The sequence below is a fragment of the Anarrhichthys ocellatus genome, unplaced genomic scaffold (genome assembly GCF_004355925.1).
Source record: "Anarrhichthys ocellatus isolate YVR2014 unplaced genomic scaffold, GSC_Weel_1.0 scaffold396, whole genome shotgun sequence".
NCBI lineage: Eukaryota > Metazoa > Chordata > Actinopteri > Perciformes > Anarhichadidae > Anarrhichthys > Anarrhichthys ocellatus.
The window spans coordinates 2,501-20,058 of NW_022280370.1; the positions used below are offsets into that span (position 1 = coordinate 2,501).

General features: G+C 40.7%; 1 protein-coding gene across 1 annotated transcript in view; it reads right to left on the minus strand.

The window, feature by feature from the left end:
* Positions 1-17,558, minus strand: part of LOC116401361 (regulating synaptic membrane exocytosis protein 1-like) — a gene marked incomplete at its 5' end in the record, with an annotated part of 45,283 nt that overhangs the window by 2,369 nt on the left and 25,356 nt on the right. The window contains 11 exons of the mRNA XM_031879720.1: positions 1-288; positions 547-694; positions 2,825-2,996; positions 5,131-5,261; positions 5,355-5,470; positions 7,567-7,613; positions 9,006-9,023; positions 11,667-11,790; positions 12,365-12,464; positions 12,553-12,666; positions 13,221-13,261. The exon at positions 1-288 is cut by the window's left edge and continues 2,369 nt beyond it. Coding sequence (XP_031735580.1) covers positions 155-288; positions 547-694; positions 2,825-2,996; positions 5,131-5,261; positions 5,355-5,470; positions 7,567-7,613; positions 9,006-9,023; positions 11,667-11,790; positions 12,365-12,464; positions 12,553-12,666; positions 13,221-13,261 — 1,145 coding nt within the window. The remainder of the gene's footprint in view (positions 289-546; positions 695-2,824; positions 2,997-5,130; positions 5,262-5,354; positions 5,471-7,566; positions 7,614-9,005; positions 9,024-11,666; positions 11,791-12,364; positions 12,465-12,552; positions 12,667-13,220; positions 13,262-17,558) is intronic.

A 17,558-nucleotide genomic window follows, 5' to 3' on the forward strand; every position in this document is an offset into this window, starting at 1 on the left:
ATAACAGTTTATTTCATTAATTTCAATGCAATAAAACACATTTTAACTTGAGCTTTTCTTTAGTTTCTGCTGCATTTTGTGAAAAAATGACGGGACTCATTTTGGCACAAAAATTTAAAAGAATGCCAACACCTGTATCCAGCCAAGCAATGGCTCATAAACAAACGCCACAAATAAAGTAGAGTTTGCGGGAAACACTGACAGTAATACTAGGAAACAATCCCCACCCACCTTTAGCCACTACTGCTGTACCTTCATCAAATTCAGGCTCTGTTACACGCCGAGAACCTAAACGTTATAGACACACACACACACACACACACACACACACACACAGATACACACATAGATATGCATATACGCCACACACATATACGCATGCACGTATCCAGGCACGAATGAAGTGTTAAAGGGAAGGGTGGGGAAAAACAAACATGTACATTGAAATACTTTGCTCACTGATAGTAAACCATACACAATCCTTTCTCTCTTAAACAGTGACACACACACACACACACACACACACACTTGCAGACTCAGACTTACGCTGCAGCTTCTTGCCGGGGGCGTCTGTGTGTCGTCGGGGCAGGTATGGAGAGGGTCGGGGCAGCGGTATGGATGAGACGTCGTGGGTTTGGAGTGGATACCAGTGGGGCTTGTCGTCCAGCAAGGCCGTCTCCAGCTCTATCAGAATCTGCTCAAGTCATAATCCACATAGTGATAAAAAGTTTTTGCTGCCGCGTCGTGGCCGCCAATTGAGAGGAGACGGACAGTAGAAGCCGTTTATGAACATATACACTCACCGGCCACTTTTGTAGGCACACCTGTTCAATTGCTTGTTAACACAAATAGCTAATCAGCCAATCACATGGCAGCAACTCAATGCATTTAGGCATCTAGACGTGGTGAAGACGACTTGCTGAAGTTCAAAGCGAGCATCAGAATGGGGAAGAAAGGGGATTTAAGTGACTTTGAACGTGGCATGGTTGTTGGTGCCAGACGGGCTGGTCTGACTATTTCAAAAACTGCTGATCTACTGGGATTTTCACACACAAGGGGTGTGAAAATCTCTAGGGTTTACAGTGAATGGTCCGAAAAAGAGAAAATATCCAGTGAGCAGCAGTTGTGTGGACGAAGATGCATCGTTGATGTCAGAGGTCAGAGGAGAATGGGCAGAGTGGTTGGAGATGATAGAAAGGCAACAGTAACTCAAATAACCACTCGTTACAACCAAGGTATGCAGAACACATCTCTGAACGCACAACACGTGGAACCTTAAAGCAGACGGGCTACAGCAGCAGAAGACCACACTGGGTGCCACTCCTGTCAGCTAACAACAGGAAACGGAGGCTACAATTCACACAGGCTCACCAAAATGTGACAATAGAAATTCTGAAAAACGTTGCCCGGTCTGATGAGTCTCGATTTCAGCTGCGGCATTCAGATGGTAGGGTCAGAATTTGCCGTAAACAACATGAAAGCATGGATCCATCCTGCCTTGTATCAACGGTTCTGGCTGCTAGTGGTGGTGTAGTGGTGTGGGGGATATTTTCTTGGCACACTTTGGGCCCCTTAGTACCAATTGAGCATGGTTTAAACGCCACGGCCTACCCGAGTATTGTTGCTGACCATGTCCATCCCTTTATGACCACAGTGGACCCATCTTCTGATGGCTACTTCCAGCTGGATACTGCAGCATGTCACAAAGCTCAAATCATCTCAAACTGCTTTCTTGAACATGACAATGAGTTCACTGTACTCCAATGGCCTCCACAGTCACCACATCTCAATCCAATAGAGCACCTTTGGGATGTGGTGGAACGGGAGATTCGCATCACGGATGTGCAGCCGACAAATCTGCAGCAACTGCGTGATGCTATCATGTCAATATGGACCAAAATCTCTGAGGAATGTTTCAAACACCTTGTTGAATCTATGCTACGAAGAATTAAGGCGAACTACTAGCAAGGTGTACCTAATAAAGTGGCTGATGAGTTTATATCGGGGAGGCTTTTACATGTGCTGCTCGAAATATCTGCTGTCTGGAATTTAGTGCAAGTGATGCATTTCATGTTGTGAACAAGCTGCCATACATGTATCGCCTTATAAAGTCAGTATAGCAAAGATGTTAGCAAACTATTTACACATTCAACAGACAGAGCAACCTGGCCATTTTTATTTTCCAGGTGACAAATCTAAGTCCAATATTTGGTTTGGGCTCCATCAACTCTTGAGGGAGATATCTGGCTCTTTGTCAGCCATTAGATACTGAGAGCAGGTACGGTGGGTTTACGTGAGCTTATTTGATGAAAAACAACTCCCTGCTATGACTGGAATTAGCGCCACCGCGAGCGTAAAAGATTTAAATCATCAGTGGAGAACCCCAAGAGTCAAAACTCATTTTGTTAAATCCCTGCACTTTTTTTCTTTAGTTGCATCACTGTGATAGGGTTGTACCAAATGTTTTAAGCTTCTATTGATGTTTTCAAATGAAACTTCGAATGTCTTCCAATCACTCTTAAAAAATTAAAAAAAAAAAAAATTTGTTGCGCTACATTCAAATGTTGATTTAGAATTTGATTGTCAACTTAAGGAACGAATCTTCAACCTATTTGGTACAAATACACAGAAAAATGCAGGATAACAGTATTTTTCTTACATAAGGTATTTTCATGTGCGTCTAACAGGTAAAACATAAGATGTAGGTCTACTTACAGGACTTTGCATTTTTTAAGTTCTCTCTCAGTGCTATGAACTGATAAGGAGAAGAGCCTTAATTGTGTGTGTGTGTGTGTGTGTGTGTGTATATGTGTGTGTGTGGTACCTCTCCCATAAAGGTGCTGTCCTCGTCCGGTGACCTGGGCTGATCCCATATAGTCAGCTCCAGCATGTGGTTGCGGAAATCCCTGCGATGGACGTGAGGGTAAACGAACGTCTGGTTCCACTTGGGCTCACAGGTCTTCTTCATTGTTTTCGTCCTTCGTTTGCTCTTGTCACTGTGTTAAGCAATACAGACACTCAAGCCAACCAAGTTCCATTTTCAGCAGACTCACATCCACTGTTTGTCCAAACTTCCTAGACACAAATCACAAGCCTGCTTACGCCTCATTCAGCGATATTTACTCCACTTACTGTATATCTACTGGAATGCATTTACAAGTGACATTTAGTTGAGGATACAGTTTACATATTTAAACCCAAGCACTGATGGAGGTGCTTTAACTTGCAGTTCCTCAAATAGACACTAGATGCTGGTTTTAACTAAAGTCAGAAGGTAAAGTATCCTCTTTCAACTGTCAATCAAAGTTTTACACAACATGGGCCTCCCTTTTAAAGTCAATTTAAGGTTTATTTTATTGGCAAGTTTGCAAAGTAACAGTAGATAATACGGCTTAAAGGGATAGTTCAGATTTTTTAAAGTGGGGTTGTATGGGGTACATTAGTAGATGGTGGTCAACACGCCCCCAATTTGGAGAAACAGACAGAAAGACTAAAGCAAAGTAATGTACTGCTGTGGACAAGGGGCAGCAGCAAAACTAATTTAAAACGCCTAAAATATGCTATATTTGGAACTGAAGCCGTTATATCCACCTATGTATGCTCTCTTCAAAGCCACATGACTCCTTTGACAAAAACAGATACATCCCCTCGCAGAACACTGGAGTTGTTGGTTTTACCGCTTAGATTTGTGTTTTTGTGACACTTTGGGGTTTTAAAGTGTTAGTTCAGATTCATCAAAGTCACACAAAAACACAAACAACCAAGGCAGAGGTAGAACAGCAAGTCCTGCGAGGTGAACATTTTACAAAGGAGTCTGGTGTCTTCGAAGAGAGCGTAAATGGCAGCTTTTCTGTCAGAATGGGTTGACTGATGGCAAGGTAAAGTGGTGAAAATGTTCTAGATATAACGTACACTTAAACTGATACTGATCGTTTTTAGGTGTCTACAACACGTTTTGCTTCTGCCCCCGTCCCCAGCTGTACATTGCTTTGCTCCCGTGCTAGTGCTCCTGTCTGTTTCTCCAAACTCCCTCTACTCTAGGTGATACACCGACTAAGTATCTCATACAACCCGAACATCAAACCGTTTGACCTATTCCTTTGGAGGACTCTCAATCTATCACAGTCAACCGTGGTTGCCGATTGCTTGTTCCAACTTGGCTTCTTCTTGTTTGCACAAATTTGAATTTCAGGACTCTAATGAACCGAAAAATAAGGAAGCAAGCTTTAAATCCAGGCTTTAACCCTCTGAACACCAAGCAGTTTAGGGGCATTTTTTGCTCCTCCTGTCACATTTTACTCTCTGTGGCCTTGATTTTCGCTGCAATATAAGAGTCCTTCACCTCTATGGAAACAGAACAATTATGGCTAGAAGTAGAGAGAACTCTTTACTGCAGTATAACAGATATGTCATAAATCATAAAATGAAAAAAAACTAAGTTGAATTTCTTTCATAATTTCTTTTACAAAGATTGGCAAAAGATGAAACCTATATACAACTTGTTTTCCAAGATGCCACAAGTGTCTCTATGTGTCATATACATTAAACTATTTACCTTTTTACAACCTCTACATACAGCTTCTCTACTCCTCTGTGTTGAGCAGCTTGAAGGTCAGTCGAAGTTTTACTGAATTTTTGTGATCTTGGTCTGAGGCAAATCAATCATGGCTTCCTAGTTGCACTGAAGAGCTCAGAATTGACTGTTTTTTACAGAATCTGGTTAAAGCAAATGGTTTATTTGGGGCAAAATTTTAAATGAGACGTGTAGAATCAAATGTTTTTGAAGAAATATCACAATTTTAGGCTTTGTTTTGGTTACTTTTTTCTGACGAAAGCGCTCGTCACACATGTGTTCCAAGGACCGTTGAAAAAGAAGACGTTTTTACAGCTTCTGGCTATGATAAATATTGTAGTATTGGTGATTGTTTGAAGAAAACTTGCTTTTCCATCCCGTCGGCAGGTTTATTGTGTGTTTTAGATTGTGTGTTTGTGTAGTTTCTACACTATGTGGACTGGAGATGTAATGTATTTAGACTCGTGTTAGTGGTTCTTGTGTTGTTCTGGTCCATCGGAACTCACCACCTACACTGCATTTAATCAGTAAGACTCCCTTTAAAAGGCACGGCATACCTGCGGTCAGGTAGGAAGTACATTTTGACATAAGGGCTCCTGGGACGCCCGTCAGGCCGAAGAGGAAGTTCTGCGGCCTGCAGCACGTTGACTATTAGCTGATGACCCACTTTGTCATACCACAGCTTCACCTGGATTTGGGAAACACAAAGAAAAAATTCTGATGCTTGGACTTTGTTTGAACACATCAACGGCACCAACACACTCATAATGTACACACTCACTGAGATTTGCCCTGGCATTAACTGTGGTGCATCTTGGAGCATCCCGGGACTGGAGGGAGACAGGACATTTAAGGATGGTCTCTCCATCTTCTGGGACTCAAAAGAACTGGAACCTGCTACAAATACATAAGGGGGGGGGGGGAATGTCATCTCTTTTTCTGACCAAAAAAGTCAAGTCTAGACAAGAGGAAAGGACAAAAATGTCAAAAAATAAGTTATTAAAGAGGGAAAACATAATCTGGTCCATGTGTTCATATCTACCAAATATCTAGCATCCATTCTTTTCTTTGGAAAACTTAAAAGGAGCACAGACTATTCCACAGCTAATCTGTCCGGATGACTAATTACCAAGCTTCTGTCCTACTTTGAGTCTTCTGTTTAGAAGTATCGAGGACTCGTATGCCTTATGTGTGATCTTATCATCTACTATCAACTAACTACTGACTAATGCGCAAATCCATCTCGTAACTTTTGCAGGGTTCCTACACATTTTCCATTTCATATATTCCATACTTCCCGTTAGATTTTTCCGACCACTGACAAGCATTTTTGCCCTTTCATATGGCAAAAAATTGCTGTCTGTCCCACGTTGGAGACATCAGACAAGGTTTGCATCTAGTTTCTTTTCCCCATTTGGAATCCCAAACCAACCAGGCTTTATATCTGGGAGTGTCAGGCCAGCCCTCAGAAAACTTGCATTTACCCAGAGACTGTATATAAGACGTAGTCATCGGGACGTCACCCATTGGTTTATGGACTGCCGTTTTAAAGACTCTAGTTTGGCAATTTCACCATTGCCATGTTGTTTTTGTCGCAACCAATGAACGGAAGTTACCATATTTGAAAAGCGGAGGAGTGACGTAGGGACTTCGTGTATGGCTCGGGTAGCAACAGTAAGCCCTATTTCCCTCTAAATGGAACATAATTTACTAAATGAACATCATGCCGTATTGAAGAAGACTTGAAACTAGAGATTGAGACCATGAGGGAATAAATCAAGTGAGAAGTAGGGTCATTTTCTCATAGACTTCCATACACTCTGTCTTCTTTTTGCAATCGGAGGAGAGAGAATGCAAGTTTTAGGACACTTCCACATTAGTCGGCAGAACTGGAGGATGCCGCCTGCTTTTACCCATTGTGGCTGTTGTGTCCACAGTCCTATGCAGACATTTTGAATTTTGTATTTTAGAAAACAGAATAGGGGCAATAGTCTGGAAACAATAAATAGTTTTCCATGCTCTTTTCTTTTTTTCCCCATACTTATCCAGACCTGGAAATTACTAAAATATACAATTCCATACGTCTTCATACTGCCTAGAAATCCTGCTCTTGACTTACACCATTGACATATGACATAATTATTTTCCTGCAATGTTTGCAGTTAGCGAGTTTACTGGTTAAATTCACGAAGAATCTACATTTTCAACTGCTAGTTTAGAGGGGATGAACACAGCAGCTTTTGTCCTTGTGATGACGAGCTACAAAAGGAGAAACAAATGGGTCCATGATTTTAAGAAGTGGATGCACTGGAACCCTGTTGTACACTGCAGTATTGGCAAAGTATTCCTAATTGACCCCGTGTGGTCAAATTCAAAGAAAAGGGTTCAATCTTTTGTTGTAAATCAATTTGCTTTCATTCTGAGAGTGAGAGGAGATGATTAATACCAATCTTATATATGCAAATTACTTATTACCGGGAGGTGATTAGCCTAGCTTGGTATAAATACTGCAGCTAGACTGGCTCCAAAGTTAAAAAACTCCACCTACCAGCACCTCTTAAGTTCACTAATTATATCTCAAATATTTAATCATGAACAAAAAATGTAAAAGTGACAATTTGGGGTTTCATAAAGTTTATATGCAGATTGTGCAAATGAGATACATGTTCATTAGTGCTTCAGAGGTGTTAATTGACATATGAACTGCACAGAGCCAGGCTAGCTGTTTCCCCCCCGTTTCCAGTCTTGATGCTAAGCTAGGCTAATCCCACACCCTGGTTAACACACAAACATATTTTGTCTCTCGATAAGAAAGCAAATGTTGATCAAATTAAGTACATTTTAAATTAATTCATCATCTCCTGCAATACAAACAATCAAAACAATCAATTATTCTAAGATGTAAAAAAAAAAAAACAGACAGAAAATCAGCCAGACAGAGATACAGAGACCTACAAACATAGATGTTCCAACATCCCACAGGCGATACCTACTAGATTCTAATGGAGGGTGGGACGTGTCGGGGATTCTTGGGATATCACTGGAAAAGAAGCAGAAAAGGGCTGCGTCAGCCACTCTCATATTGGCATCTAGCTGGATTAAACAAAGTTAGTAGTGTTCTCGATGCACAGGCATACATGCATAAAACTGTAGTAGTAGTTAAGTGGAAGAAAGTAGCACTGCGATTCAAAGTTATTTGGAGATTCAAATGTTGTGTGGTTAAAGAAAACATGGAGAAGCAGAGGGAAGATGCGAGTAGAGCCAGGTTTTTTTATGACTGCAGTGTTTCCCAGACTCATTCAGACATTCTGGCTGGCCAATGATGATCTGAAATAATAATGGATGGGAACCAGTTGCTCAATTCTATCCACACCACTATCTTCTCTTATCCACCACCACCATCACAATTAAACAATATAATCCATTGCACCAGCTCCATGTAATGTAAAGAAAGCATGGTATTTTGTGCAACACTTATCAGTGCAATTATTTTTTATTTTTTTCTGCCCCAGAAAATTTGCCGAAGGTTTTTTCGTGTTTGTTTGTAGCACATAATAAGGCAGTATGTTAGATTCCTTATTCAACCATGGGGCGACAAACTGCAATAATAACTGTTAAACTTGAATTTTCTTTAAATTAATAGTGAAAACAATTGGTAATTTACATATAATCGCTATCTTTCTGAGATTGAGATGAGAAGATGGATACCACTCTCGGCTGGAATTGGGATGTGGTTAGTCTAGCTTAGCATAAAGACCGGAAGGTGAACGGCTTCCTAGCTTCAGAGCTTTATTTAACATGCAAACATAAGATATCCATCTTCTCATTTCACCCTGGGAAAGAAAGCAAATAAGTATATTTCCCCAAAAAAGTTTTTCCATTTCAACTTTTGATTTAAAATACAAGTATTACACTGATATGTGTTTCATGGACCCTAGGTTGCCTCGGGGCCCATTCCAAAATCAAAAACATGTAAATGAAATAAAATTAAAATATTCCTTGCTTTATGAATCCCAATGTCTCAACTTTCAAACCAGGGCATTAAGAGTAAAAAAGAAATAAGCATTTCTTATTTGAAACTGTAAGTGCTGGATTTCACTTTGGGATCCTAAGACTTTACCAGGAATGCAAAAAGAGGAATTCCAGACGCTGCACGAAGAGTTTAAAAAGCTTGCAAAAGCAAAACTACATTGATGGATATTTCCCATAGGCCATTTTGCAACCCTTCAAATAAACTTTTGGTTCAATTCAATTGGAGAAGACAAACTGCAACAGATTTCGAAAAAGCCAATATTTACATAACTTGGCCTCCTTACCAAGCAGGATTCAGTTCAGTTCATTTAGGGATGCAAAATGGCACCAGCAAAACAAAAACTATTTCCATAAGCGTGAGAGGATTAAGGGGTCCTAATAAAATGGGCAGATTACTTACTGATATTTTCTATACACCCTTCGCGAGTGTTTGGAGAGAAATTAATACATTCAACTATTTTCCCCATCAAAGAGTACATTGGGTTAAACGTTTAGAGAGGCTGCAAGAGCTTTAAGAAACAGTGAGTATTTTTACTGTGAAATATAAACCCGTTACAATAATCTAAAGGTGCGTTCACACCAAACCGCTAATCGCGTCATTCGCGCCACGTTACTCGTGGGGGACCATTTGTGGTCATTTCCGTGATTTCCATTTGCAAGAGACGCGCCGGAGAGGGGGCGTGGCTTATCGCCCTGGAAGCCGTTATTAACTTAAGCCATTTATTTCCGCCATCAACCATGGAAGAAATAACCTCTATTTCTGCTTAGTATTTGTTGTGGAAGTCCCAAATATCACGGGAAACTAAACGCCGTCATGTCTGGGTTCATAACATCATCCGGAGGCGCTCCGTGGATTTCATTGAGGTGTATTCACTGTGTCTAGCCAGCCACACTTCGGCTGTTTACTACAGCTGTACGAACACAAAATAAACAGATTTTGCGATAAACGAACTAAAAGTGATGCAGAAATAACTACGTAATGATGCCGATTTTTTAAAAGTTCATATTTTGTTAGTTCTCGCCGCAAGACGACAAGCAAATAACTTTTAAAATACTTGTTTTCTCAATGGAGCTCGGATCGATCGGTGCTATTCTATGCTAACATTGTAGCAGCCCCATCAACACTCAAAATAACGTCATCTAGGCGTAAATACGGCAGCGTCGTTTTCATTGTTTGTACCATATGATTTATACACATACATTAATACACATAGTTTCGTCCGGTCTCTACTAATATAAGGTATCATAGAGCTCTGGATGCCCACCTACATCAGTGATGACAGGAGGAGCATCTCAACGCTGATAGGCTATTGTGCTGCAGCGTCACGCCATTTTTTCGCCCGAGTTGAAAAATTTAAACTCATTCGCCATTCGCGCCATTGCAAATACGTATCACTCCAGTCTCATCGCGTATGTAATCTACTTACGCGAATAATTCGCGCTGCGTTTGGTGTGAACACGGCTTTACTCACAACTAGCTAATCAAAAATACTGAAACTCAACTTGCACTGCACATTTGTTACTCAATGTTCTATGTGAGGTAACTGAAGTATCTTGAGTAATAACACCATTTATTGGAGAGGACTATCCTGGAAAGTTTTCCAGCAAACCGAAAATTCAGAGAGATTCTGTGTAGGATCATGTACGTAATCAAACAATTATAGATTATTCAAAGTGCTGTATGTAAATGTAAATATTAGAATTTAGACTTCTGTGTCCTATGTGACATTCCTTTTTTCAGATATGTGTATTGAGATATTATGATAGTGCTTTATTTTACGGGTCCATAATATTTTCATGAATTTATTCTGGACCATGTCATTTGTTACTAATTCTAGGCAAATAGAGAAATAAACACGATGTTCAATTGGTACACTCGGATTAATCATTTCAAACTAATTGTAAGCAAAACCCAGGAGGGCATCCAATTCAACATGTGAAGAGAATAAAGTATCTATAAACAATTAGTTTAAGTGAAATAAGGAAATGTGTTCTTTTTCCAAATGATTAGTACCAAATTACTTAGTTCTTTCAGGGAAACTTCCAAAGAATATCATAAGGATATTATTTTGAAATTACAGACCTGTAAAATAAAGCGCTAACTATTTTCTATACTTAATGGTTCAATTGAAATAAACTTGTCTCTCGCATCACAACACCGAATGCATCATTCATCCAAACACGTTAACTTTCTCAGCTTCACACAAACTTAACTAACCCTACAATAGTTTACTTGAAAAAAAACTAAATACATTTTCAACAAGACAAATTCATCAGTTCAGTTATGAGCTGCTGTTGATGTGCAATTATTGGATATTTCCTGTCTGCATGGAATAATGAAATTCGTCCCTAATTCAGCATACTCCACCTTATACTTAGTCATTCAATTAAATAAAATTCTATTTTAATAAGCCCTAAAGACAATATCCTCAACATTTTTCAAAAGTATCGAGCAAAAGAACCTAAATTAGGATGCTGAGCTTTCCTTTGTGGACTAGTCATTTTACAGGGAACATATAAACCATTATGTGTCTTAGATATGTGCATTTTATGACGCTCATGGCTGGAAATGATGCATTCTTTTAAATCAGTCACTTTCAAACTGCAGGAAAACTATTGCACTCACAAATATAATCACGCCTGGCGTGGTTGAGTTTTTACAAGGCGTCAACCAACAAAAGAATCTGTGATGCAGCCCACTTCTTGTTGTTTATGGAGTCTTACACCCACTCAGCGATAGTTCACCTTATATCATCCTAGAAATAAACGCAACAAAAGCGGAGACGCTCCTGTTACAAAGCTTGGCAGTGTAAAGTGAGGGTAATGGCAGACTTTTCTTTTTGTTCATTTTGAATGCAGACACACAGTCAGAACACAAATAAACATCCCTCTCTTCTGTCTTATCTGAGGTCGGCCAACTCTGAGTCAGTCTCACTAAACACTTCTTTGGTTAGATAAAGGTTCAATTCAATGCGACATTTAGACTGGCCAATAACTTTTTTTTAATATCTAAATATGACACTGACGGGCGTATAAGGGTGTGTTTTTATTCCTGACTTACCCAATAGGCCTGGATACCACCAGCTCCACTTGAGGCTCGGCTTGAGATTCCAGGATGATGTTGTAAACTTCCTTCATGGTCGCCCCCGGTAACAGCTTCCCGTTCCACTGCAGAACTTCATCCCCTGGAATTTGGACATGCGTGTGAAAAGTTGGGCATGAGGGCTGGGCGTGAGTCAGGGATTCGGACGAATTTAGGGACTTTTCATCTTTATTGTATATTTTTCGTTTCTGTCACCAAATCCCATGAAAAGACCAAAACCAACAACGTGTTGTTACTCCATTTCCAAACAGCCCATCCATGCCAATTAGACAGGTAAACAGGCCACAAATGTAAAACTTGTTTGTAATAAAAGGCTTTGTAGTTTAATATCAGGATTGTTATAAATTCCTCATTTTGGCCTTTTTATGAGATTTGTTGACAATTAGAAACATATCGAATATTGACCACCTTATACTTAATGTGTTTTATGTAAAACCAATGACGCCAATTAAAGATATGAAACCATAAAGCTACAATGTATTGAGCAAAACAGCCCTGCTTAATCTCATACATTGCATTAGAAGTATAGAATAGACATTGCACTGCGTTAAACAAAACCTCTAAAACAGATTTTAGGATGTTGTGAAAGGCCACGTGTTGGTCTTTTTTCTGTCTTTGCATGCCGATTGTGTAACACACGTGGCGGTTTAGACTACCTGCTCTGAGATGTCCCACCACGTCAGCCAGGCTTCCTTTCTTGACTTTAGTGATGAAGGCACCTAATCTCCCTGACTCTGTTATTCTGCCTCCCACCACCTAGAGAGAGTGAGAGAGAGAGAGATTTGTGTCACAGATCCGTCATGGGTGACTTTAAAATAATAATACGTTTGCTACCCGCTCTGACCTTTAACCCCAGCAGAGCTCCGGCTTCTTTTGGCATGGTGGTGCTCCTCTTGCTGAGGGTGATTCGTCCTATTAGATGGTCTCCCTCCTTGGACGGCTGCCAGGTGACAGGATGCTGCGACAGGGGAGACGACAAGAGACAGGGCTCAGAGACAACACAGAGGGACATGGATCAGCATGTCAAAGACCCCTTTAAAATAATTGTGTGATATGCGTATGGGTCAAAAGTGCATTGCATTTCCATTTCATTAGTAACGTGGCTGAATGCATGTCCGGTTTCTTAAAAAGCCAGTGTTTAATGGATTTTGCAACAGTTTGCAGCGTTTCCTAGAAATACATTAGCCCAAGTTTGCTACCCACCATCACCAACTGATATAACGCAACAGTCTTTTAACGTTGAGGTCGTAAAAAGCCTTTACATCTGCTGGTGTAAACACCCGGATCTGGAAAGTATTTCCTGAGAAAACGCACGTGTTCTACAGTAATGGATTCCTTGGGATAAATAGGAAACAAAAAAAGCACAGTACAGAGACGTGCACACCAACACTCTCATCATCTCCTTTGAAACACAAAGTAAAATCTTCTGTTCTCCACTGGCTCGGCTTCATGCGGATCGGAAAACTTTTATGGTGAATATGATCCAAATAAAAAAGAAATAAAAGGACTTACATGCCATACGGTGGGGTCGTGGGGGTAGCACTCCCAGTCGCCTACAAGAGAAAAGAGACTGGGTGAAGCTGAGACCTCCTTCATACACACACACACACACACACACACACACACACACACACACACACACAGGAGTAACTGTATACACAGCACATACCAGCCCGAGTCCTCTCATACACAGCCAGGCCAAATGTGGAAGGTATTTGTTTACAGTGGAGAGGGTTAAGTTTATTGAATCGTCAGGCCTGAGCTGGAATTAGAAATGTAACCACCACAGTGGTAGTGACGATGCCAAAAGACTGTTTAAAATGCATGAAATCATTTCTAGACATGATGTTGTTGAATTACTCCATCCTTTGGTAAATGGTGGCCAAATGCTGATGATCATTATAAAGTAATATCACAAAAAATGAAGGTTCTGACTACAAAAAGTTGCAGAAAAGCAGTCATATTACTTTTATTTATTGATGCTTTCCACCGTGGTACAGACGCTGGAGTTGATATTAATCAACTTGAGTAATTCAATTTTCAGTTAAATGATACATCATACAACTCACAAACAGTATGTATATAAAATAAAAATGTAATTACATTTTAAATGAATCAAATTATTCTTTTTACTTATTCGGTCTTAAAATGATTTCTTAATAAATTAATTTAAAATTGAAATCGCAATTTTATTCGAAAATGTATTTTGAACCAGTTTTTTTAAATATGAAAACAAATCAAAAATATGTAAAAAAAAATTTTTTAAGAAGGGATAGTTTTGCTATAAAAGGGTTCCTTTAATTTGGTAATAGGCACAGTTTCACATCAATTCAATAGGTGCTTGTATTAATATTACTATACAGCGAGAGTAAACAGTATGTATGCAAACACAAGTTAAAATGTGTTTTTTCTTTCAGTAACAACCATGTTGACAGACAGGAACTGGTGCATTTCTCTCATGTTCAGTGGGATATTTCAGAGAATTACACATAGTATCTCCTGCTTCAGTCCAAAAAAAGCAGCCTCCCCCATACACATGGGCCGAGGGGCGGCGTTCGAGACGACACTGTTATGACACAGAGTAAAACAGAGCCAAGCGTTCCTAGAAGCCAGGAGGCTATGAAGTTAATGGGTTGTGACAACTTATAGTGATGTAATCTTAAAGCGAACGCTCCAACGATGGACAACTGAGTTCTCAGTTTCATGACTCCAGCGTGAACGTGATTCTGTGCAGTGGGTTGGGCCACATGGGTGAATGTGTGTTCCTCGACCTACGAGGACCTGAATGAAGAAGACAGTCACCATGGGGTCAGGCCTCCGTGGAGAGTCACTTGTTGTGCAAAAGGATTAGAATCAATATCATCTTTATTTGCCAAATATGTGAGCACAAAGAAGTAACTTCCATTTTTTTGTTTTTTTATCAATCAATGTACTTGCATATAAATATAAATAATAAGGAACAAAGACAACAAAGTTTGACAAATGAAGGTAAAGAATAAACAGGACTGTTGTGTAATAAAAGGTTTAAGAACAGAAAACTGGGGGGAAAAAAAACTGAGAAAATACTAGAGGGCGCACCACAAAATCTAGCTCCATATTGTCTTAAAAAAAATTTGTTTTCTTTAAAATAATGTATATAATTAATATGTGAAATATGTCCTCTTTTTAAGTCCATTTAGAGCAAGCGTTATTCCATTACAGTAGAGTATTAAAGTATCAATCAATCTATATTGAATCTATTAAAATGGAATATCTGCACTTTGACCAGTAAATGCTAATTGACCGTTAGCTAAACCTCGCCCTCCAACAGAGATTTCTCAGTCATAACTTTGGGACACTGCTGCAGCAGTAAAGCAGGCGCTGCACCGGACCGTCTTGGTGAAGAGGGAGCTGAGCCGGAAGGCAAAGCTCTCAATTTACCACTCGGTCTACGTTCCTACCCTCACCTATGGTCACGAACTCTGGGTCGTGACCGAAAGGACAAGGTCGGGCTACAAGCGGCCGAAATGAGTTTCCTCCGTAGGGTGGCCGGGCTCAGCCTTAGAGATAGGGTAAGGAGCTCGGTCATCAGCTTGGAGTAGAGCCGCTACTCCTTCGCGTCGAAAGGAGTCAGCTGAGGTGGTTCGGGCATCTAATTAGGATGCCTCCTGGACGCCTCCCACTGGAGGTTTTCCAGGCACGTCCAACTGGGAAGAGACCCCGGGGAAGACCCAGAACACGCTGGAGAGATTACATCTCCCAGCTGGCCTGGGAACGCCTCGGGATCCCCCAGAATGAGCTGGAACATGTTGCCGGTGAGAGGGAGGTCTGGGTCGGCCTGCTTGACCTGCTGCCACCGCGACCCGACCCCGGATAAGCGGTGGAAAATGGATGGATGGATGGAACTTTGGGACAGCTTTTTTTTTTACAAATTTAGTAAGTGCTGCAGAATTTGGGGGTCTATAAAAAGGTCTGGGATAAACTCTGGGATAAGCAGAGGTCTGGGATAAACTCTGGGAAACTCTGGGATAAGCAGTTGAAAAACAAAAGTTGTGAATCAAGGTGCATTGTATTATGATGCGTTATCATATTTGGGTTGTGCTTTTTCCTGCCTTCCTTCCTATTAGAGGATGAGTTGGTAGCATCTAGGAGGATACTTGAACAGATCATAATAGGATCTACTGTACTGTGACTGACTCCATATTTGAGTGTGTGTGAGTGTGTGTGTGTGTGTGTGTGTGTGTGTGTGTGTGTGTGTGTGTGTGCACGCGCGTGCGTTTCCCTAAGCTGATCTTACAATGATTTACATGCCTGGACGCTTCTCGGCTGCCAGCAAGCGTATCTCGGAGCGGAGCTGGCTTCGGTCTCGAGCTAAAAAAGGAAGCAGCATCTCGCTGCCACGCCGGTGTTGTTTAAAAAAAACCTGGCCTGACAGAACACTCTCATCCTAAACGTCCTCTTGATCGATGTCAAAGGGGACCTGGTCTGGGTCCAGGCCCGGCTGGTGCCGAGTGCGGCGCTCCCTCTTTCTCTTCGGGACACAACAACGCTGCTTTATCGATCAGAGGGTGGTTTAATGTAGCATGAGCGTGGCTACAGTGTATTTGGTAAATACGTGATGTAGGGGCAAGTAAAAACGACAGAGAGACATAGTGATTGTCTAAAAATGAAACAAGTTATACAACACCTTTTATTGTTAGAAAAATGATGTATGCTCATTCGATTGATATGCTCATCAAGGGCCAGCTCTCCTATAAAGTTTGATGTTGGTGTATTACCGACAATCATTCATCGGATGACCAATCAAAGGCATACAAACAACTTCAAAAGAAGTAGCATTATTTCTGGGGGTGAACTCTGTTTATGGACATATGACATATTCTTTTTGTGGAAGTGTCAGAACCATATAGACTAGGGGTGTAACGGTTCGGTTTAATACGACACAGTGGTGCCACGGTTCGGTAGGTTTTCAATACAGCAAAAATGCAGAAAGACCAAATCCTCGCTGGTGAGACTCAAGGGGGCGTGTCTGAAGAACATGGCTGTTAATCTCCCATTCAGTAGTGAGGTAACGTGTCGTTACAGTCAGTTAGCTTTGTGTAGTCCGTGACGTCCGGTTGTCTGTTGTCAGAGGAACAGCGGGTGCCTCGGACATTTGATTCTCTGTTTGGGCTTTTGTTTTCTTTTACAAAGCAGGAATTATGGTTTGGTGAAATGGGCTTGTGAATGAGTAGTGTCACAGGGCTCAATAACATTAAGCATGTTTGTTCTGCCTGGGTGTTCCACTCTAGAGTAGGGTCTCATATCCATGGCTATAAATATAACAATCGTGTATTGTTCCACCCCTAATACAGACTGTATATAAGAAGTGGATGTAGTTGTCGTGATGTCACCCATTGGTTTTTGGACTATGGTTTTGAAGCTTCGAATTTGGCATTTTGGCTGTCGCCATCTTGTTTTTTTGCAGCCGGTGAACCTAAGTGACCTTATTTGGACTGTGGTGGAGTGACGTATGTCGCATACAACTCTGATAGCGACCTGTCAATCACAAGGTACCCCCGCCCTAAAGCATACACAGCTTTATTGTTTTGACTATAAATGGGAGCATCATTTACGAAACGAACATCATGCTGTATTGAAGAAGACTAGAAACTAGAGATTGAGACCATAAACTCATGTTTACAATGTTTACTGAGGGAATAAATCAAGAGAGAAGTAGAGTCATTTTCTCATAGACTTCTATACAACTAGAGGAGTCGCCCCCTGGTGGACATTAAAGAGAATGCAAGTTAAAGGCACTTCCGCATTGGCTTTACTTTAAAGAACCGGAGGTTCTAGCAAGGAGGTCTACTAGAATTAAAAGAATAGTAG